The 23,103-nt window shown below is 42.2% G+C and overlaps 1 protein-coding gene across 1 annotated transcript in view; it reads left to right on the forward strand.

Moving 5' to 3' along the window:
* Positions 1-23,103, forward strand: part of clmn (calmin) — a 35,954-nt gene continuing 12,851 nt past the window's right edge. Inside the window, exons 1-2 of the mRNA XM_034857661.1 lie at positions 1-207; positions 21,975-22,036. Coding sequence (XP_034713552.1) covers positions 123-207; positions 21,975-22,036 — 147 coding nt within the window. The 5' untranslated portion in view covers positions 1-122. The remainder of the gene's footprint in view (positions 208-21,974; positions 22,037-23,103) is intronic.

The following is a 23,103-nucleotide window of genomic DNA, read 5'->3' on the forward strand; positions in this document are numbered from 1 at the left end:
CCCCCCCCCTCTCCCCTCTGGCCGTGTGTACCCGGGCTTGCATGACTCTCGGCCGGCCGGCCGGACTATAGACATCCCGCCTGGCCTCGTCCCGGTCCCTGCAGGTCTCTCCGCGGATCCACATGGCTGGACACGAGTGGGAGGACTGGTTCGAGCGGGAGGAATTCATCGGACAGATCAGCGACATCCGGGTGCAGAATCTGCAAGGTAGGAGCATCCCGACGGACTCTCACAGTGATACTACTGCGGTTTGATAACAGAGACGCACACGCGCACACGCACGCACACGCGTACACACACTCTGGAGTTGTATTTGGGTAACATGCAAAAAGAAAGTTTCATAAACAATAGTACAAAAAAACAGATTTATAGCTTTGTCGGAGGGTGTAAAAAAATGCACAGCCTTAGTGCAAAGTGTGTGTGTGTGTGTGTGTGTGTGTGTGTGTGTGTGTGTGTGTGTGTGTGTGCGCTTGCGCAGAGCGACTTTCAGGAGTCCTAAACTTTCCATATCGAGCACAGAGCTGTACCAGAGTCAGGACCGGAGCCAGTGTCTACAAAGAGACTTTACACCCAATCAGCATGTAGGTGCATGCAGCGGTGTGTGTGTGTGTGTGTGTGTGTGTGTGTGTGTGTTCTGTGGAGGGATTTCATTCATAAAGTGCAGGTTGTGTGTTAAGAGCAGAGTTTTGGGGCCCAGCGAGGTCTCTGTGTCCCAGGGCTGGTAGCTCCAAGTCCACCTGGAGGCGTCATACAGGAACACACACTGTGACTGTGGACAGGAGACATGAGTCTCAGAGCTGCAGTGATTGGTGGAGAAGTAGCCCAGTAGTTTGGATCATCGATTCATCATTTAACCCTCGTGTTGTCTTCCCATAGAAATTGAAAATCAACACTTTTGTTGACTCTTTTTAGTGATATTTGTTTTTTAACAATGCAACATGGAAGTTGATGATAATCACAGACTGGAATATGTCAACTTTTACTCAATACTATTTCAAAAACACTTCAATTTGTTTTTCAAATGCTATAAAATCTTGTTAAATCATATAAAGTCATTGATAAAATCAATTGTATTATTTTTGGTAATTATAAAGAACATTGAGGTTGGAAAACGGGTCAATCTGACCCGAGGACAACATGAGGGTTAAATTCTCTTGTCCTTGGATCAGTGGCAGTAGGTTGGACAGGAGGAGCATTTTGGAAACTCTTCCCTTACATACAAAATCTTAAGTTTGGAAGATTTTGGTCAGATTTTGAGAGACTGTAGTCATCCCGCTCGTCATTTCCGGGTTTGCACTCCACCAATCAGATTGGTCATGTTTGCCCGCCTTCCGACTCAGCCAATTGGCCGAGCTGAAGACCAATGGGCCCCCCCCCCCACGGACGATGGCATCGCCAGACTGTCCGCCAGCCGATTTTATGGGGTTGGTGTGTCACGGCCTTCTGGTTTTTATCTTTGCATGAACTTGTAGGAAAATTGGTCGGTTGGAAATTTGAAAGATTAATATTTCTTTGTTTCATTTAGAAATCCCATACTGCAAATGCACCGTAGACAGAGTCCGAGGGCGGCAGTGTGCTGTAGTTAGAAACCCTTTGGTACAAAAAGTATTGCAGTACACATTGCAGAGCACACTGCAATACAGGCCAAGGCTTTAATAACGAGCAACAGGTCTGAGATATGACTTGCTCTGCTGTTTGAACTGGAGTGTACTGTAAGCGCTGTGTGTTTGCCAAACAGGGTTTAACGGAGATTAGAGGAGCAGACGAACAACAATTGCTCTTTCAAAGTGGAAGTAATTGATTTAATGAGTGGGATGAGAATGAAAGCTTTATTCAGCTCTAACCTAGTTTATCCCGAAGCCTTTAACAGGCAAGAACTAGAAATCTCCCAATACAAAAACCATCTCTTAATACAGGATTATATGCTGGCACAGACTACGGTAAGAACAGTGGAACAGCATGCGGTGATGGAGAGTTAAAGTCCTCATATTATGCTTATTGGCTTTTCCCCTTTGCTTTATTGTGTTATTTTTCTTTTATCTGTACATGTTATAGGTTTACAAAGGCAAAGCCCAAAGGGACTCATCACCTCCAACAGAAATGTTTAATTTTTAAAACGATTTCAAGGTGGAACCGATTCTCAACGCCCAATCTTAGTCCTTTGGTCCGGTTATATCAGAGACTTAGGAACCGGTTCCATATTTATTTATAGATTTGCCTCACCGACTTTGAATATAATCTTATGAGTCTCAAATCTCAGTGTGAAAGTCCCAACTAACCCGCTACGCAACCGCTTTGCTGCATTTTGCTCTTTCTGTCCTGATGTCTTGTGACCGGGTGTTTCTCTCCCCCAAATCGGAGCCTCGACGATGCCGGTCTGGTCTATGCCCGGGAGCCAGAACCCATCATGATTGTTTTTGGGACATGGCAGGGGGAAAGAATCGGAGATCAGGGTTATTGGATCCATTGTTGGTGCAGCCATCTACACAGCAACGCTTTCCACATAGCGCTTTAGTGGTTGTGCTAATTAAGAGACATGTTTGTTTTTTAAAGATAATATTTAAGATAATTTTTTGGGCATTTTAGGCCTTCATTTGACAGGACAGGTGAAGACATTAAAGGGGAGGGGGGTGACATGCAGCAAAGGACGGAGTCGAACTCGGGCCCACTGCGTCGAGGTGTGAACCTCTACATATGGGCGCCTGATCTACCAGCTGGGTCATCCGGGCGCTCAACTATTTCAATTTCAATTTTATTTATAGTATCAATTCAAAACAAGAGTTATCTGGAGACCCTTTACAGATAGAGGAGGTCTAGACCACACTCCAGAATTTACAAGGACCCAACAGGTCTAGTAGTTTCCTCCAGAGCAAGCAACAGGGCCACAGTGGCGAGGAAAAACTCCTCTTTGGGAAGAAACCTGGGACAGACCCAGACCCAGACCCAGGCTCTTGGTAGGAAACTAGGAAACATATCTACCATTATGAAAAATGAGATATGTTAGGGCTTTCGCGAGTAGTTGGGGTCATCTGATCTGTGTTGCCAGATCTCGCGAGAGTCTTGTTCCTGAGACACAAACGTCGTCAACTGTCTCCTGGTGTGTCCGACTGAAAAATTACATTTTGGTGTCCGAATTTTATGGAGATATGTGACTTGTGAAACATATATTCCATATATTACAACATTTACTTTGGTGACTATGGGGCAGAATAATAATCCCATTGGAATCAGTACACTCAGGACCGGATGCTACTCAGGAAATGACTCCGAGTTGGGGCGTCTTGCTTCTAATGACGTACTGCCAGTTTGATGAATTGCACCCGGTGAGCAACTGTTGCCCTGGAAACACACAACTTGCAACTCAATCTTGGCTTAGAAGTCAGGGAAAACAAAGAGAACATAAAAATGTACAGGAATGTGTACAAAAAACAAATGTCATTAGTTAACATTAGTTATATTTCTTGTCATATATCAGTGTATTACAGGTTTGTTGTTTTCTGTTTTGAGTCCAGTGTTTGAGTGGGTAGCATTGAGAGGGCTTGGTTTTAGTCCCGATCAATCCAAAATAAGGGTCTTATTTTGTAGTTTTTTCCCATTATCCCGAGTGGTACTTGGATCGGACAGAGGGAGTATGATGCTAGTAGGAATGTGAAACACTTACTACAGCAGCTCCACAACCTGTGGTCTCTCTGCTGGAGTGGGTTTTAGTTCACTTTAGTGCTTTTGTGTCCATAATCTCTGCAACACGGACCCATGAGCCGGAACCATCTGATGATGAGTGGCTGCGATTCTCAGCATGAAAGCTGGAAGAGCAGCAAATGCTTTAAAACAATGGCCTGGAGGCTGTTACATAACGCATGATGAGACAAAGGGGGGGGAGAGCGGCTCCCTTTCAGTATTACAGTACCGGTCCCTGAGCTTAAACATATTAAAACCGATATTAAGATAGTAGCTTGAATGTTGGCTGAGAACTGTGAAATGAAGCTACACAGTAACCAGCAGAGAGCCCGTAAGCATCTATCAGCTTTAAATGTCCTGTTCACTACGAGGAGTAGTGGGAAAGAATCGATACAGCATAGTATCGCAATACTGTATCGATACACAGGCGCCAAGCATGGATCTTTATATAATGTATGTGTTGGTCAGTTTGTCTGCTTGACAGTCCCATTCTGTAAAAATTGAAAATAAATGTCAAATATGTGTCCGCTATTGAGCCGGGAGGACAACACAAGGGTTAAATAAACAAAAACCTATCCTGTGCTCAATAAATACATTTTGCAATTTGTTGCATAAGTGCTTGAGTAAGTGCTTCAGACACTTGCTGAATTGGGGGTTTTGTGTGTATACTATTTAAACCGTGTCATGGTGGGTTAAGCCATGTGTCAGTGTGTATGCACCACACATGTAGAAGGATCCCCATAAACCAGCATGCTGAACAGCAAACTGCAGCGTGTCGGAGGACGTACACAGAGGCTTCTCCCACTGTCCCCTATGGACTGTCCCCTGTTGACTGTCTGACAGCGGGGACAGCCCGGTCTCTGCTGCTCACATCGGGCTGAATGTGGCGTTCCTGAACTCGTGCCCAATCCCCCTACAGCTAGAAGCTCAGCCTTCACAAACTCTTCTGCTATGACTTTCCTGGAGGTTAGAGGGGGAGGTGACGACAAAGATCCCTTCTCTCGAGTTCATCCCCCTTCATTCTTTTTCAATTTCCTCTTCCAGTCGTTCCTGCGGCAAAGCTTTTGTAAACTGTTTCAGGTGGCCACTTATTTCAAAGCAAATACGCTTTCTCTGCACACACCCTCAGGCTTTTACTTACTGAGTAACAGCAGAATTTGTGATGAGGTAGCACATGTTACACACACACACACACACACATACACACTAAGACATAAGACTGCACTCTAAAACACTGCAGTGTGCTACAAATAAAATAGCATTGTGCATGCTCCCAGATGGCTTTCAACTACAGCAACTCTAGTCCACGGCTATATTCACAAATCAAGTTCCTGATTGGCCCAGTAAGGGGCGTGTCACTCCTGCCAGACCTTCCTCCACAGCACCGCGCAGGAGGGTCTGCAACGGCGCCGCTGCAAAACAGTTTTGTTGTTTGTTGTTTTGGTGGAACGTGTGTACGTTCAAAAGTAGTTTTAGTCGTGCAACAGAAAACTCTGATTGGACAGATAGTCTAGCTAGCTGTCTGGATTTACCCTGCAGAGATCTGAGGACCAGGTAACCGGAGTCCTCAGATTGGACAGATAGTCTAGCTAGCTGTCTGGATTTACCCTGCAGAGACCTGAGGACCAGGTAACCATAGTCCTCAGATTGGACAGATAGTCTAGCTAGCTGTCTGGATTTACCCTGCAGAGACCTGAGGAGGAACACAAAGGAAGCAGAGCCTGAAAGATGTCTGACAAAACCTCTAGAGGCCGCTGAACAATCCCATAAATGTTGTTGATGTTGAATCCTAGCTCCTTAGTTCTAAGAATTGTAATGCTCAAACTAGCTTAAAATGTAGCCTGAATTCCACCAGGAGCGTCTGTGCTCCGTTCCAGCGCCGCCACGGCCAGTCAAGACAATGCTTGTGTTTCCGTTGGTCGCGATCCATCCCAGAAGCGTCCCACAAGCCCTCCCCCCCCCCCCAGAAGCCAAAAGGCCAGGCAGTAGGTGGAACCGCTAGAGCATCCAGTCGATCAAACTAAAACCAGCAACAACACAGCCCACAAAGTGCTTCCAGCCCTCTGCAAGGGGGGGAGGGGCGGTGCATGGTCTGCAGAGTCTCCAGCAGCACAGAGCTGCCTGTGGACGCCTAATAATAATAATAATAATCATAATAATAATCATAATAGTCATAATGATGTATACTTTATTAGTCCTGCAAGGGGAAATTACAATTCACATTCTGTAGTTATTACACACTGAATTACACACACATGCTCAGTACCTATACATGGACTAAATGGAGAGATGTGAGAGGGCGGCCCTGTCTGTATATCATGCCGGGAAAAAATACCACATCGGTCGGCCGAAAAATTGGTCTATCACTAGACTGAATGGCAGAAAGCATTTAAATATATACTATTTATTGGTAGTAGCACTTCTAAATGTGGTCTGAACTGCCCTCAACGTGTCCTCGGTGCATCTTTGTTGCGTTCATGCCAGGTCTGAACAGGGACCGTAGAAGCTCCCTCAGCCTCTGCTCCTCCTCCCTTTAAGGCTAGTTAGCGAGAACTACCTCCACACAGCTCCATGGTCTTATTTCCTAACAGGGTACTATTTGGAAATACAATAGGTCAATGACAGTTTTTTATTCATTAGGCCTCTATTATCACATATATCTCTCTTTGTGTTTCTTGTGATGCCTGACAGTGTCAGGACAATCCTGTGTAGTTGTTGTAAATGTATTTTTTTTTCTTTTGACAATGAGGCAGATCTATATATATTGTCATTTATTATTAAAAAAAACAAAACATAACAATGGGACCCTTTCCTACTTGGATGTAGTTGATATGGAACCCTCTACGGCATCCATGGAGCGCCAGGAATGACCCTGGACACAGGTGCATCATTGCGGACTCATTGATGTCCTCAACCCCAACCTGGACATGTGACTGGTCCCTTGTCTTGTGTCTGTCTCTGTGTATGTCTGTTTATGAATGGGTTTGTGTGTCTTTTCATGCCTGTGTGGGTTTTTCTCCCTCCCTATATGTAACAATTCAGTGAATTTAAATCTGTGTATTTATTTGTTACATTTTGTTTCACAAAGTTAAAAGTCACAGAAGTCGTTGCCGTACACACATAATAATAGTAATAGTAATAATCCCAGTGTCTTCCACACAGTGAGGCGTTCAGGTGGTCAACTGGCATCAGATCGGTATGATCAGTGTGGGCCAGTGCCCAAAACCAGTATCGTAACCAGGTCAGACGGTGCTCCAGGGCACTAAGTGTCAGAAACACAGGTCTAAATGAGTGAAAACCAATAGCAGCAAAACACAGCACATTAAAAAATCTGCACTTGTATGTTTTGGAAAAGATTAGAGCCGCTGTATTCAGATTGTATAACATCCCGTTCTCTTACTGCGAGTGATGAACTGAAGATAGAAACTGTGCGTAGGGGTGCTGAAGTGTGGGCTGACAGACCACATGATGAGCAAGCAGATGATGAATCAACACCTGGTTTCTGCGGAGGAGGTGGTGAAAGCACTGGAGGGGATTTTGTTGAAGGAATACTTATAACGTTGCTTCTTCACTTTCAGAGAAATGTAGAAAAGGGAGCCAGAGTCCAGTTCAGTGTTCTGCAGGTGTACTGGCTTTAAAATGTTGCTAAGCTCGGAGCAGAGCTGTCCTTTTATAACGTCTTATAAGCTCTTACCTGCTTTTATCTCAGTTACACAGTGTCTGCATTAGATTCACGTCATAGTTGGATTCAAGGATTAGGGATTGGCATTTGCTCATCTCTATTTTAGCTGATTCCGATTTGATAAAACCCTTGAGTTGTCTTCGGGTCAAATTTGACCCATTTTTCAAAATATATCCGAAATAAGGGTTTCTAAATTTAATAACCCCAAAATAAATGGCTGATTGATTCGACACATTGGGCTTTGCAAGTACAACAATAGTATCTCGTAGGATCTCTACTTTCATTGACTTTTGAGTGTTTTATTAAAAAAACATTGCATTTGTCCAAATAATTCATAATTTCTGCTCTTTTAACTTTAGAATTAGGCATCATTTCCTATAAATGAGATTCATTGAACATAAATTCCAAAAATGTCGTAAATGTAAAACTGGTAATAAGTTGGTGTTGTTTATACATGGTGGTGAAAAGAAGAGTTAAATGTAAAAAAGGGCCAAAAACATTGAAATAAATGAGACAAAAGTGTCGGTAAAAGAGACGAAAACATGAGAAAAAGTGTTGATTCTCAGGACGACAGGCACAAGGTTAAACGGAAGACGACACAAGGGTTAAAGGTGCTGCAGGTAGGATTGTGAAAATCCAGGACATAGCCAAAGAATTAGATCATTGAAAAAAACTGAATTCTTCATTATTTTGTGCAATCTGACATAAATTCCTCTGGCCTGAAGCAGCTTTCACTCACTCCCACTGTCTGTACTATTCTGTAGAGTGCTCAGAAATTGAACAAAAGCCGTGCTTTCCCCCCTCTAAAAATACCTTGCCTCTTATGAGAAAGGTCAGTGGTTATATTGTGAGGTAAACCTCCACCGGTTGGTGATGTAAGACCCCTCTTTGTCTGCAGTCTATGATTGGTCTGGAAGGCTGGTTTTTATGAGGTGCAGGTGGTTCCACTGCAGGGTCCTGGAGACATGGCACGGCACGGCACGGCACGCTACACTTAGAGCACAGCTGCCTTCAAAGAGTTAACGGCACTGCTGACGGAGAGCCATCTGCCTCCCCGCGCGGCGTTTCTAAGAGACAGAGCTCTCAGGTTGACCTGTGGCTGCCGGGGGTGTTTGCTGAGCAGGTACAAGCACTACACAACAACACCCACCCAACAGGGACTGCTTTCCCACTTTCACCCAATTCCACCTGAGCTGCTGTTGCTCTTTCTCCTGATGTTTCACTTTGTTTCCCCTCGCAATGATAAAAAGACTTTATACCACCATTGCTCTTGTTTTCCTGTTATTGAAAGGAAAAAGTAGCAGTTTAAAATTGCACAGTTTACCTTTAAGCTTCTGGTAAAAACTGTATTTGTTTTTCCTTATTCCTTATCCTCAGGTGCTTATCAGTTCAAACGTACCCATGAACTTTTAGACGCTGCTGGTTTGTGTAATCTGCAAGAATGTGGATGATATTAGATGTGGGATGACATCAGCTAATGTGAATTATGTTGAGCTCTCATTGAGCTCTCAGCTCGGTCAGTTAAACAAATTCAGACAGGAGCTTTCTCAAAGGGGAAATCTCTCTGATTCGATCTGAGGGATCTAAACCCCATGATCACTTTGGGTTGTGTGGTTAAGTATGCCGTGACTGCAGCCCAGAAGCAGCTCAGAAGGTCTGTTGTGTTCTACCCTCACTGTGAACACACAGCAGCGTCCTTCTGAGAATACAATCACACTTGGTTTATTTTCTTTGCCCTGAATCACAGGCGGTAGAAACACATGTAGAGACGCTGACATCATCCACGGGTACCATAAATCCATGTTTTGGTTGGGAGAGACAAACAAGATCCCTTACACTACAACACATCATTCTTTCATCAACATCTGAGAGATCGCTCTGATGTTGAACCCTTTGCTTATTACTGCAAACCTCATTCATTATACAGTCCTCTTCTTGTTTCTATGGATCATCTGAACGGTAGAGTGGTAATGTTTCTGTGTGCAAAGCAGCACTACGTTTAAAATCTTAAAGCAACACAATACAACTTTTCCGCTTCAGTCCCCCTACAGGTTGGAAGCTGAATTGTCCGTTACCATTACCATTATTCATATGTCTCATTACAACGCCTGATCTGGCAAACTGATCATCTAACCAAAATAATGTACCTTAAGATAGTGTTTCCAAAATCATTTCAGAGGTTCATCAACTCGTAACAGGGTGAACGGCACGCCTGCATTGGCTTTGCGGCTCTCTTACGGCTATAACCGCACTGTGCAAGTTTGCCAGATTGGGGTATGGGATCGGTAGTTCCAATGAGACGTAATGGGACAATTCTGCTTCCAGCCTGTAGGGGGACCGAAGCGGAAATGTTGTTTAGTGTTGCTTTAAAGTGCCCAACTGGACCTGTGCCACCTCGGAGGAGCCCAGACGGTCCGCGTTGGAGATGTCAAACACTTTGTGGGATTTTGGGGTGTTATTTTTTGTCTCTGGTGCTTTCACATGCATACAAACTTGAAAAAATCTAACCATGCTTTTTTGAGTGAGATGCGGTTTCTGAATGTCCTCTGTCTTCAGTCTCCGGGTGAGCTGTTCGACATCTGCACGGCTTTCTACGTCACTAGAGACGAGGTGGTTAACCGTACCACATGCTAGCGCTAGCATGCTAGCTTGTTCTCAATGGCAAAACGTACACTAGTTGACCACAATCTCCAAAAGAACTACTTCCGGTCCCTGTTCTGCAGGTATTCAACGAGTGTCCCTGGTGTAGAAGAAGTCTCCCAGCTAATCCTGCCTTGGACTGACCAAAGCTGGAAAAAGAGTTATCTAGCTGATGAGCATGTGGGACTCCCAACAAAGATAGTATAGAAGTGAGATGTCTCACTCTGGAGCTAAAACAGAGACCTAAACACACAGGGTGAAAACAGGATCTGCAGCAGTGTGCAGTACCACAAAAACATGGTGTTTTATGAAAATGAAACCATGTAAACCTATTCTGGTACAACCTCTAAATACAATTATGAACCTGAAAATGAGAATAATATGGGCATTTACATGTAAGTATTATTGTCCTCCTCTAGGACTGTTGGACAGGGTTTATAGTGGTGCTTTTGAAATGGGGATTTCAGAAAACAAGGCACATTCAGTTTCAGTTTGCTAACATTGTGCTGAGACTGAGAGTGTGTGGTCCAGGGGCAATGACACCAGGACGAGCACTTGCCTCTGGCCATTGACTTGTGCTTATACAAACATGCTGACTAGATCATGGGGAAATACCATGTTTCTCGTGTGCAACTCTAAAAAGACAATTCAGAAGAAATAAGATTATGATTTCTCTGTTAGTACAGCTGTGTTCTGTCTTTGTTGTAGAACAATGCTTTAACTTCTTGTCCAACTCCGTCAGGCTTCCGGATAGTTCTTTCAGGAACTGTGTTGATGTTACCATGTTGTTTTAGGATCTGTACCAGTGGAGGATGAAATAAGATCCATGAGTTAGAAGGTTCATCAGAAACCAAAACACTGCACAGTTGTGTAATAGTGAGACACAGGATTACAGTGTTCACATTGCAACATCATCTACCAACAACATGAGCTTGTTTGCATTTAATTTGAAGCTCCAGCTCCAGTTGCTGATTAACACCGCTTTGTGTTACACTGCTTAGCGTTACGCCTCTTTGAGATACGCCGCTTAGCATTTGGTTACTTTGCGTCACGTTACTTTGCGTCACGCTACTTTGCGTCACGCTACTTTGCGTCACGCTACTTTGCAGAGTATGAGGTCGTCACATTACTTTGGTTTGTGTTACTTTTCGTTGCGTTGTGTTATTTTGCGTCACGTGCTTTGCAGAGTATGAGGTCATCACATTACTTTGCGTCGCGTTACTTTGCGTTGTGTTACTTTGTGTCGTGTTACTTTGTGTCACATGCTTTGTGGAGTATGAGATTGTCACGTTACTTTGTGTTACATTACTTTACTTCACGTTACTTTACGTCACGTTACTTTGTAGAGTATGAGGTTGTTGCGTTACTTTGCGTTACTTTGCGTTGCATTACTTTGCGTCGCGTTATTTAGCAGCCTGACGATCAGATAGGACACATCATCAGTTTTGGTTTGAACCATCAAGAACACAAATTGTGTTGGTTTACAACCTGTCAGAATTTGTGTAACGAGCACACATGGGACACAGTTTGAAAGATAAATGTGCTCATTATCCAAGAACATGTAAAGTGTTTAAAATGTAGCCTTTTGTTTAGTTTTCTCCTCTCGTCTCATGACTTATTAACCCTTTCTAACAGATGAGCTTGATGAGTAACCTCAGCTGCACAGATGGTGATTGGCCATCCTCTTATCTTTCAGTTTTCATCCCATCCAATCATTTGTAGACCTAAAACACTAAAATGGCTTCTTTATAGCTTTATATTCATCTCTAACCGGTGAACGTGATGTTAGTCATGTGTCAACATCATTGACCATACACAAGACATTACCCAAGATGAAGTGTTTCTTTGTCTGACGTTGAGGTTGTTTAAAGACAGTAGTCAAGTTTTGGAGGTTGAAGTTATAGTAATTTGTAGTAAAACACAATTTTCAATGGAGTGTAAACATGTTATGTGATGGCAGGTTTAGTTAAAGGATTAGTTCAACATATGGGAGACTTGTGTGCAGTTCCTTGAAAGTGACCAGACTAAAATGAATGATTACATTTGAATGGCGGCGATTGTGGAAGCTGGCATGTCTCTTAGGAAATAAACAGGATCTCATCTGATTTAGTTTTTATGTCATCTTCCTTTCTTCATTTTCTTAAATGGTAATGCTGTTGAGGGTGGGGGGAGGACGGGTGCTCATACTGTTACTGTCCCTGTGATTGTATATTTTCTACGTGCAATAGATATATTGTAAAAAAATCTTATTTCAACTTTAAGATAATTGGTTGATAATGGTAACTGCAGACATGCATTTGCATTTCTTTTCACAGATCTGAAATAGTGATAAACTGGTAAACGGATGATTTAGCCCAAAAGGCAAGAGGAGAAGGAGCCTTTCTGTGAACTCTGCTGTTATGTAAAACCTCGGGAATATGCAGCACTGCAGTCTGAAGGGAATATATCAATAAAAGAGCTCTCCTCTATTTTTCATGTTCTGTTACCTTGGGCTACATGTAGGCACATTAGCAGTCATATTCCCAGTCTGATTATGATGTGCAAGGTCTTGTCAATCAGAGAACATCTCTCTCTTGGTGTCTTTTCATCTCCTGAGTCTGTGTTCAGAGTGAGTTTGGGATCGGCGTGGGTGGTTCCAGAACATCTGCAGGCGTTTCTTTTTACTGCTTTATCAGAGTGGAAGAAGTCATCTTGGGTAGACTGAACCCAGAGCTACTAAATTAATTTCAGATGAACACAACAGAAAGACTGTCCTCTTCTTCCTTGGTAATTTCATTCAGACACAATTAAAGTAGAGAATCCAACTGTCATCATGGATGTCAGGCTGACGTAGTGGCTGTGTCATGGATTTAAGGACCTGTTCCCATCGTTTCTCAACATGAAATCAGATTTCTTACTTTCTTAAATTGTATTGTAATAAAGTATTATTTCCCAAATAAAGAAAACAGCTTAACCTCAAGATAAACTTTGTAATATGCGAGTATTGGTCCGATTACGTCAATTTCATTATTGAAGTTGGAAGATAAAAACTAGTTTGCTCAAAGCACACAGCTTGTCTTGTTATCACTGATATACTAGGTGACAGTTGAAAGAGTCGACTCACTCATTAAATACACTCAGGGTGAATTATTATATCAGGGATTTGGATTTGACTAGTAAGTAGTTTTTTTTTTAGATTTCGGTACTGGATTAGAATGGTATCCAACCCATCAATCAAAATGTATTTATATATAGTCATAATGTATTTATATAGCACTTTAGAACTACCAGCAGGTATCCAAAGTGCTTAACAAAAGGAGTAAAATCACAACATACAATAGAAAGAGTGAACATAGAAACCAGTAAAATCAGAAGAAAAGTTTACAAAGAAACAAAAAGAATGAAATTGTCACACCACTGCTACGTATTAAAAGCCAGACTCAACAGATACGTCTTGAGTTTGGACCTAAAAAGAGCGACATCTGTAATAGTGCGTATATCAGGGGGTAACTTGTTCCAGAAACTTGGGGCTGCAATTGCAAAAGCCTGACCCCCCCCCCCCCCCCCCCCCCCCCCCCCCCCCCCCCCCCCCCCCCACCGTTTATACCTGGACCTTGGGACATCAACACACTTAATACGGCTTCAGACAAGGAAGTGCATGCAAAAGTTAAGTGTTAGTGTTGATTCATTCTTGCTTCAAACTGATACTCCTTATCCGTGTCAACTTGTTGGGTTTTAGAGCTCTACTGTTGACGAAAACGTCTCTCACAAAAACTATTCCTTAACATCCCTGTCTCTTAGTTTCCAGTAGCAACGGCATGGCTACTATAAATAGCTGCGGTGGTGAAAATGGGATCCTGTGCCAAAAAGTGTTGGACCCCTCCGTCTTGAAGTCTGGCACAGTGCCTGGTAACTCTGGTTGCTGTTGTAGTTTTTATTTGGTGTGGAGTGGTTACCATAGTCGCCATTGTTTTTGCCAAGCATTTGTCCGGCTTTGCTTTACTCTGAATGTTCTGATCCTGCTTCTTCATCAGGGATCTCCTCGTTATCTGCATCCATAGTTGTAAGTCTAGACCTGCAGTCTTTAGGTCTAGATGATGTGGCAATCAGTTTCATGCCTCTCTAACATGGAGAACTCAGACTATTGTGGTGCTGAGTTGAGTCCACTAACCATGAGTAATGGGGCGCCACAGCAACTGTTATTGATCCGTTATGAAGCGACGGGGACTGTGTTTTACATTTGCTCAGAGAACTCTGATCTCTGGGGCAAAGGCTCTATGAGGACAGGACACTAACAGACAACTGGTCAGTTTATGGTACCAACCCTTTTTAGGGCCGATTTCCCAAACATTTGAGGATGGGATGGGTAAAGTTTTGCATTATTTAACGTCCGCCCTGCACCCCCTGGACAGCCAAGCTCTTCTATCTCTCCGATCCTGCCACTCTTTCGCTTGTTATGCTTGCTTTTGTTGCTCTTATTGCTCTTCTGCTGCCCAGATAAATTCTTGGCCTGCCCGGGAATTGGCCGCCGAATGCCACCATTGTACCGCAACTTTGAAAGAAAGGAGCTTTACGATTACTCTAATTTAACAAGATCTGGTAAAAGCTGCCACTGCTCCTTCACCCCAGCAAACTGGGAAAAACCCAAAGGTCATCCTCCATTCACAATATGTCCATTCAGTGCATTCATTCATCATTGCATTTATTAATTTGTATGTTAGTAGATCATTAAGCCTTTCATTTAACTAGGCTGTTATTTAAACTATAGGATTTGATAATGGTTTATTTATCCAAAGGAAATAGGATGTGCAGCAATTACAATACAAAGTGAGAGGAGTGAAAATGTAACGAGTACAAAATGGTACCTATATCACTTTTTATTAGTCATATATCGACTTAGGAATCTGGGTTGACAGCAGATTGTTTTTCAAGGGTCATAGTTTAACATTGAAACTTTAAGTATTCATCCTCCACGCAGGTGCTTGTAACCAAGGAGGACACGGAGGTATTAATAAAACACGATAGACTCTTCAGAAGAAATAGTTATCGTCACTTGATTTCCTGCGTGCGAATGTTGCCGGATGACACCAGTTTCTGAACACAGCCGTGCTGAGATAAATGTATATATATTTTGCTGGGAACTTTTTGTCCATGCAAAAATGGTCTAAATACAGTCAATATGTCTCTGATATCCATTAATCTTCCATCTGAGGGAATACACGACATTAAGATGTTTGCTTAGGTTGGAATTCACAAAGCAAAGAGACATTGACGCCACTTAACCACACAAGGGAGTCACGCATTGCCTGTCTAGTATTTTTTTAATTTTTATAGATGTGTGTTCATTTATAGCCTCCAGAGCTAATTGCCACTGGATTATATTTGCTTGCTCCCTTTGTGCCATTGCCTCCACCCAGACACGTAATAAAAGAGTTGTCATGCTGAACATGTCAATGTGGATTGGGTTTCCTCAGCTGACCCTCCTTTGTTTGCATGGCAAGCAAATAAGACCAACCAAAGCACTCATCTTAGACCATTATTTGGATACCAAAGGTTAGGACTGGGTGATAGGGAGAAAATCAAATATCACAATATTTTTAACCAAATACCTCAATATTGTAGTGTTGTGCTTTCACAAAATAGTTACACAATGAGATGTTTGATGAATAATCATCAGTGGGTAAGAAGGCCAGAACAGCTATAACAGTCTGGTAAGTTCAGAAAATGACATCAATTTATACAACCTTTAAAACCAGGAAAAGACACCACGTATGCCATATTACGATATCCAAAACCTAAGACAATATCTAGTCTCATATCACAATATCAAAAATAATATTGATATATTGCCCAGCTCTACTAAAGGTATACTATGGATGGCTGTAATGGACGACAGTGTTTTAGTGAGAGATCCCAACAGAACACCACTGTGAATTTCATTTTATTCATTTCAAATATATAGTTAAACACAGAGGTCCGACTTATCTGACCTTTGTGTTCTTCTGTTATCAAAATAGTTAATTTAATATCTAACAACTAATTATGTGGTCTAGCAGCTCTACACACATGTTAAGGTTTGGGTGAGTTGGGGAAAACAAGCAATGTGATGATGACAGGTGATTTATTTTTAAACTTTGGACAGCTCCAGGCTAGCTGTTTCCTCTTGGTTTCTCCCTCTCTTTAACTCTAACTCCAAGAAACCGAATCAGGATATTTCCCAAAATGTGGAACCAGTAACAGTTACCGGATTTAGCCCCCTGCCCTGCTGGGCCCCCAGGCTGTGTATCAAGAGTCCATACAGGGCCAGGCATGAGCATCAGGTTACAACCTGAAAAAAAAACTGCATCAGATCTGATCCAGACCCAGTTAAACACATATGGAAGGTTTTTGAGTGTAATGTTACACTGTGGAGGCATAGCATGGGCAGCACCTTAGCAGAGCAGCAGCTTCAACGCTCTGTCTGAGTCTGCACAGGATGTGTTCAGGCACACTATTGAATGTAGGTCACTATCGTTTCGTCAGCGCTCGGAGCCCAACCCAATCACTGCAGTTACGCTTGGAAAACAGCATAAAAATATGTTTCGGGTTGTGCGTATAGTGCGTGCTGAAAGGCTTCCTGTGTCGACACGCCATGTGATGTTATCGCTCTCCACCACTAACATCCTCCAACATCTCCGACTGTCCTGAACGTGACGTGTTAACTCAGGAATGCCCGGAGGGAATGTCTTCAAATTTGGCTCAAACGTCCACTGAGACCTCACATAACACTTCTTTTTTTTTTGCCACAACTCAAGACTTCATAATTTATACTTAATTGAAAATTCTGACATTTCACACAAATAGTAGGGTAAAATGATGAAGTGATGACATTGACATGACGTTGTATCCAAAATGTTAAAGGTCAACTTCACTAGGACATCACAATGTTCTGCAAAAACACTTTTCTGACCATTATTCAACGCCAACAGGCTGGGTTGAAGAAGTGTTCAAAGCAACTATCAAAAGAATACACTTTTATTATACACACCCTTTATTAAACTGCTTTAAAGAGTCCCCTATATATATATATTTTTTATACAGTACCTCAGGGTTGTAGTCAAGTCCACGTTTGTCGAGTCCAAGATCAGGACTAGTCGAGTCCAAGTCAAGACCGGGTCTAAAAAGGTTCAAGTCCGACTCAAGACCGAGTCCAGGACAGGAAAAAAGGTCTTATGCATGACAGTATCAAGACAATCATTTTGGGTTTCACTTTCCCTCCAATATTATTATCAACATAATAAAGACACCTGGACTCGGTCAAGAACAAAAGCCGTATTTGGCAAGACCAGTTGCAGAGACCGAGACAACTCTGAGTCCATATATAAACGGTCTACAGCCCTGCTGTACCTACACTATGTGTATTCAGTAGTTTAATCAAGCAGTTCCCAACCACGGGCTCGGGCTCCTCCAAAGGGTTTATGTGGACTGATGTGGAGTAACTGTCCCTTAACTGGACATTCAAACAGTAGGCTAATGCTGACAATACACTAGAAGACTTTGAAGAGTCTTTGCAAAGACTACAGTCTGACACCATCTCACATCTAAAGACAATCATCTCACATCTTACTGAGTTTTAGGACCGCCTTCCACCCAACGCGATTGAGACGGCGGGATCGCGCTCCCCTCTAGCAAGACATTCAGGAAGAAGCCGTTTGGTTTTAAGGTCGGCATAATGTGGATAAAACTCTAAAATCAAGGAAAGGTGAATGTTAGAATATCACTTAGCATACATAATACATCTCAGTTAGTAGACAGTGGCACGTACCGTAGGGTTGGGCAATGTAGTGATAGAAATTGTAGAAAATGACATAAAAATGTTGATCGTATGTATTTTTTGAAATTTTTTCTATCGCAATGTCGCAAAAAATGCATTACAGCAATATTTACATCACTTGGATGATGCTGTACCTTCTGATCTATGCATGTTGGAGTAAAGCTGGAGCAAACCATGGATGAGAATACACCAAACAGGCTTAACCACGTGGTTATAGAATATAGACAATTTAATTATAGGATTAGCACAACACATGCTACATCATGATACATATCCATATAAATTACTTATATCAGGATCAAAGATTTTGGGCATGTGGCACATACATGCTTACACACCCATTTATACAAGGGCCAAAATTAGAAGGCAGTACAAACAGAGGGATCATCGTGTTGCTGGGCCTCATAATAAATCAGCAAACTGTAACGCTAACACCCCCTTTTAAAGGCTTTCTGTTGCTATATGTCTAGTTTAACAAATAATGATCACAGACCCACTGCAGCACAATAAAAGTGCTTTATTCGCTTTTTTGCAGAGCTACCATTTTGGGAGTAATTAGTCACCGAGGGGAAACACACGGAGTCCGACTTGTAAAGTAAAACTCTTCAAAACTTTAAAAGAGGCCTATTATGCGCCTGGTAAAAGTAATGTCATTGATGCAAGCTGATGTCATTTTTCCAGGTGTATTAGCCAAAGCGGAGCTCTGGTTTCTGTTAGGGAAGGACTGCAGAGTGCAAGGCGTCTTGTGTGGATTCAGAGTGTTTGACATTTTTATGAAAGATAAGGTCACCGTATCCGGACTCGCTCGGAAAACCTCGAAGTGTGTCCTTATGAATGAGCCATAGTGTAAGCTCTGGTGATTTATGTTATGCATGTGGTCAAGAGAATAGTCATTCCATGTAGTGACTTCACTGTTAGTTGCCTGTTTGGGTCTGATAGAGGGTATGCTGGACTAGCCAGTCATACTTCAATTTCTACCAACCTATAGAAAAAAAACAAAGACAAGATACCTCAGCCCTGAGGTAACGAGAGAAACCATAAATAAGTGTTAAGAAGGAAGCTAATGCCGGACTCTGGCGCTGTCTGTTCTAAGGCCTGCAGCAGTGCTGTAGAGGTGTTTTTCACCTCTTTTAACCCTCATGTTGTCCTCGGGTCAAATTTGACCTGTTTTCAGTTTTTTTATTACAAAAAACAGGCCTTCAAAAAAGGCAATATTAGAAATATCAAATAATTTTGGAAAAAAACATTAAAAAAAAGCACCCACAACGTTGAAAAAGTGTCAAAAATGTTGGGAAAAGGCAATAATAGCGTTGAAGTAAAAAACTTTTTTTGTTCATGGTTGACAGGTTGACAACTGTCCTTGTATGTAAAGATGTAATGACAACAAAGTCATTGTAATTACAGCTTTATGATTCCTTGGTGAAAGCGTGGTGTTAGTTTGTGTTGTGCACACAGACTTCCCACTATAAATGATGGGGAACTTGTAGCCATTCATCAAAGATGGATTCAATTTCAGATACGTATGATTAAAAGTTCAAGGCTGCTCCATTAGGGGCAAAAAAAAAGATAACATTAACATTAATGTTGGTTAGTATAAAAATGACGACACATTCACTTACTGACTTTTAGAAAGATGTTTTTAATTTTTTGTCTGAACTTGAAACCGTGAAAAGAATCAGTAGAAACAACAGTAAAATACAACCGTAAAAACACCTTGAACTGTAAAAATAAAAATATTTTAATACTTCCACCTGTGAACTTTTTGAATTCCCCCTCACGACACAAGATAAAACAAGACTTTACTGTCAAAATGTAATGTGGAAATTATAGTTTTTCTCGATGTCTTGGTTTTCTGTGATAGTTCGGAGCCGAAATCTTAATCACAATCAAAATTCCATTAATTGCACGGCCTTACTTGAAAGCTTGCTCAATTGGCATGGGTAAAACATGCCATTTAATCACTTCAATGTTATTGATACAACATGGGATTGTCAAGCAGACAAACTGATCAATGCATATATAATAAAAGATTAATGTATCAAAACAGTATTGCCACGAAAATATTGCGATACTCTGCTGTATCGGCTGTATCCCACTCTGGACCATTAGAGCTTGCATCAATGGATGCCACCAGTTGGTTATATAGTTCCTTTAGTATGTGGCTCTTTGCATAATGTTCTTAAACATGCTCTTCATTACATCTCTGATCTTCCTCAATCTGCCTTCAGGCTCTCTCTCGCACTTCTTCCCTGTCATCTCCTCTTCTTTTCATCCTCTTTCTCTTCTGTCACCTCCCACCTTCCCTTCCTCCTCCACCCCCTCCCTGTGTCTTCTCTTAAAAAGATTCCTGCATTAAAGACTCAGCTACGCCTCTTGAATACCAACCCAACTCCAGCATTGTCTGCAAACAGTTGGGGGGTGGAGGGGGGGATTCTCTACGTTTGAGGCGTTCCCCTAAGAGTAAGCACTACGCAGGGAAGGCTGATCTTCCCTTGATGGGGCACATTAACAAATAAGTGGCTGGGTCCTACACATTCCACTGAAAGGCAAATATGGACTGCAGCTTGACCCCCCCCTATAATGAAAAGCAGTGTTTTTCTCTCATCTATCTGTGTTTTCTGCTGCCCCCCCCCCCCTCAGCAGGCCTCAGTGAAGCAGTCCTGATTCCTCTGGAGGGAGAAACAATCAATACAATTACAGCTGTCAAAGCTCTTGTTACCCTTGGTGTGTATAATGCCGAGTTAGCCCCATAAAGATGAATAATGGCCGACTTTGCTACCATGGTAACCTTTGCAGATTTACTCCCACCCTCTCTAGTTGCCCTCCCCCCCACATGGGTGCTTTCTATACGCTGGTGCTGCAGCGTCAGTGTGGAGTGGACTGAGCAGACGAGGAAGGTGTTTCGTACTTCTTGACATGACTCCAACACGGCTAGGGTTGGGGGGAAAAATTGATACTATATATCTTCTATATATTTTCTGTGGCAATACTGTATCGATACAGAGGCGCCAATATGGATCTTTTATTATATATGTGTTGATCACTTTGTCTGCTTGACATTCCCATTTTGTAGCAATAAAATTGAAGTGAGTGAGTGAAGTTTCTTTTTGGGGAAAATTGCAATATATCGCAGAATATTGCAATATGTTTAAAATCGCAATAATATCGTGTTGTGGCGTAAGTATCGTGATGCTATCGTATCGGGAGGCGTCTGGTGATTCCCACCAATAAACACGCGGAGGGTCTAATTGCCGAGCACACCCACCGCCATGATTTTGTAACAAAGAAGAAGATTTTGTAACTGAGAAGAAGTTGCGGTGACCATTCCAAGTAGTGATTATTTCCATGAGGTCTGGTGGAGATATGCTGCTCGATACATGCTAAAAGTAGTGATTATTTACATGGAGTCTGGTGGAGATATGCTGCTCGATACATGCTAAAAGTAGTGATTATTTACATGGAGTCTGGTGGAGATATGCTGCTCTATACATGCTAAAAGTAGTGATTATTTACATGGAGTCTGGTGGAGATATGCTGCTCTATACATGCTAAAAGTAGTGATTATTTACATGGAGTCTGGTGGAGATATGCTGCTCTATACATGCTAAAAGTAGTGATTATTTACATGGAGTCTGGTGGAGATATGCTGCTCTATACATGCTAAAAGTAGTGATTATTTACATGGAGTCTGGTGGAGATATGCTGCTCTATACATAATAAAAGTACTGTTTATTTTCATGGAGTCTGGTGGAAATATACTGCTCTACACATGCTAGCATGCAGCGCCCCAACATTGAATGCAAGAAGCGTGAAACTGAACCGTATGGTTGTTCATACTTCAGTCAACGCAGTTTTAGCAACATATAACACATAACAAATAGCGCGGCTATGTTACATTGATTGGCAAAAGTCCAATAGTTGAGTCTCTCAGACTGAATGTTTAAAGTGTGATATGTCAAATGCAGCGTTGAGGTGTCACAATTCTTTAGTTGTCCTTCAAATCATCACTGATGTCTGAAACTGGAATTTTCTGTCTGTGTGTGTGTGTGTGTGTGTGTGTGTGTGTGTGTGTGTGTGTGTGTGTGTGGTGATATGCCTTTGGCGAGCGGGGGCTTCTTCAGACTGTCTCTGTAGGTTTGGTTAGTTTCCTGATGACTGACATCTTCTCTTTCTGTGTTGCAGTTGAAAGAGAACTGGTTCAGAAGAGGACCTTCACCCGATGGATCAACCTACATTTAGAAAAGGTTTGTGGACAGCTTCACCAAATGATGGCTGCAGAAAATACACAAAGTGGAGACACCGTAATCATAGATTCCACACTGCGTTATTACAGAGCTGCTCCCTGAGCTGTTGTTTACAACCTGGGTGGAACAAGACCGCTTCTTTTATAGCTACTCCACCCAGAATCCCAGGCCAGCTCCATCTTCCTCACTAACTGTATCACAAAACTGAGATTGCGTGGAGGTGCGTGTGGTGCAAAATGCGAGAGCTTGTAGAATACAGGGGTAGTGGTGGCCTGAAGGTTAGAGTCCGAATCCCAATCAGAAATACTTTATTGATCCCCGAAGGGAAACTCTGTGTTGCAGTTGCACAAATAGTAGAAATATAAATAAAGAAATATAAGGAGTGTGGATATTTACATGGTTAGAGGAATATTATGATACAGTATTTACATAATTAACATAATTAAGGTGTTGCAATGTGGAAAAGTAATAATAATAATAATAATAATAATAATAATAATAATAATGTTAATAATAATAGTAGCAGTTGAGTATTGCACACATTAAAAGCCGGTGTTATTGCACAAAACAGATAACATTGTCCAGTTTTAATTGTCTGTGTGTGCGTCACTTAGAGGGAGGAGTTATAAAGTTTAATGGCCACAGGCAGGAATGACTTCCTGTGGCGCTCTGTGGTGCATTTTGGAAGAATGAGTCTATCTTAAGTTTATGTTTACTCCCAGGTTAGAGAAGCAAGCTTGTGACCGGGGGGTCGCAGTTCAATGCTCAGACCGACAGGATAAGATCTAGGTGCCCTTGAGCAAGGCCCTTAACCCCCGACCGCTCCAGTGGAGCTGCCCAGTGGCAGCAGATCAAACTGGTTGTACTGGGCTGCTTCCAGGTATGAATGTGGAACTGTGTGAATGTGATCAGGGCGTTCCTGCAAATGAGATGCTTCCTCTCAGTGATCCTTTCCTGAATAAATAGAGAGCCAAAGTCCCGCCCGTTCCATTTGTCTCTATGGGACCTAGCTCCGAAACGGTGGTCAATTGCAAAAAAACTATTTTCGGGTCCCGATCGACTTGAGC

The sequence above is a fragment of the Etheostoma cragini genome, chromosome 20 (genome assembly GCF_013103735.1).
Source record: "Etheostoma cragini isolate CJK2018 chromosome 20, CSU_Ecrag_1.0, whole genome shotgun sequence".
Lineage (NCBI taxonomy): Eukaryota > Metazoa > Chordata > Actinopteri > Perciformes > Percidae > Etheostoma > Etheostoma cragini.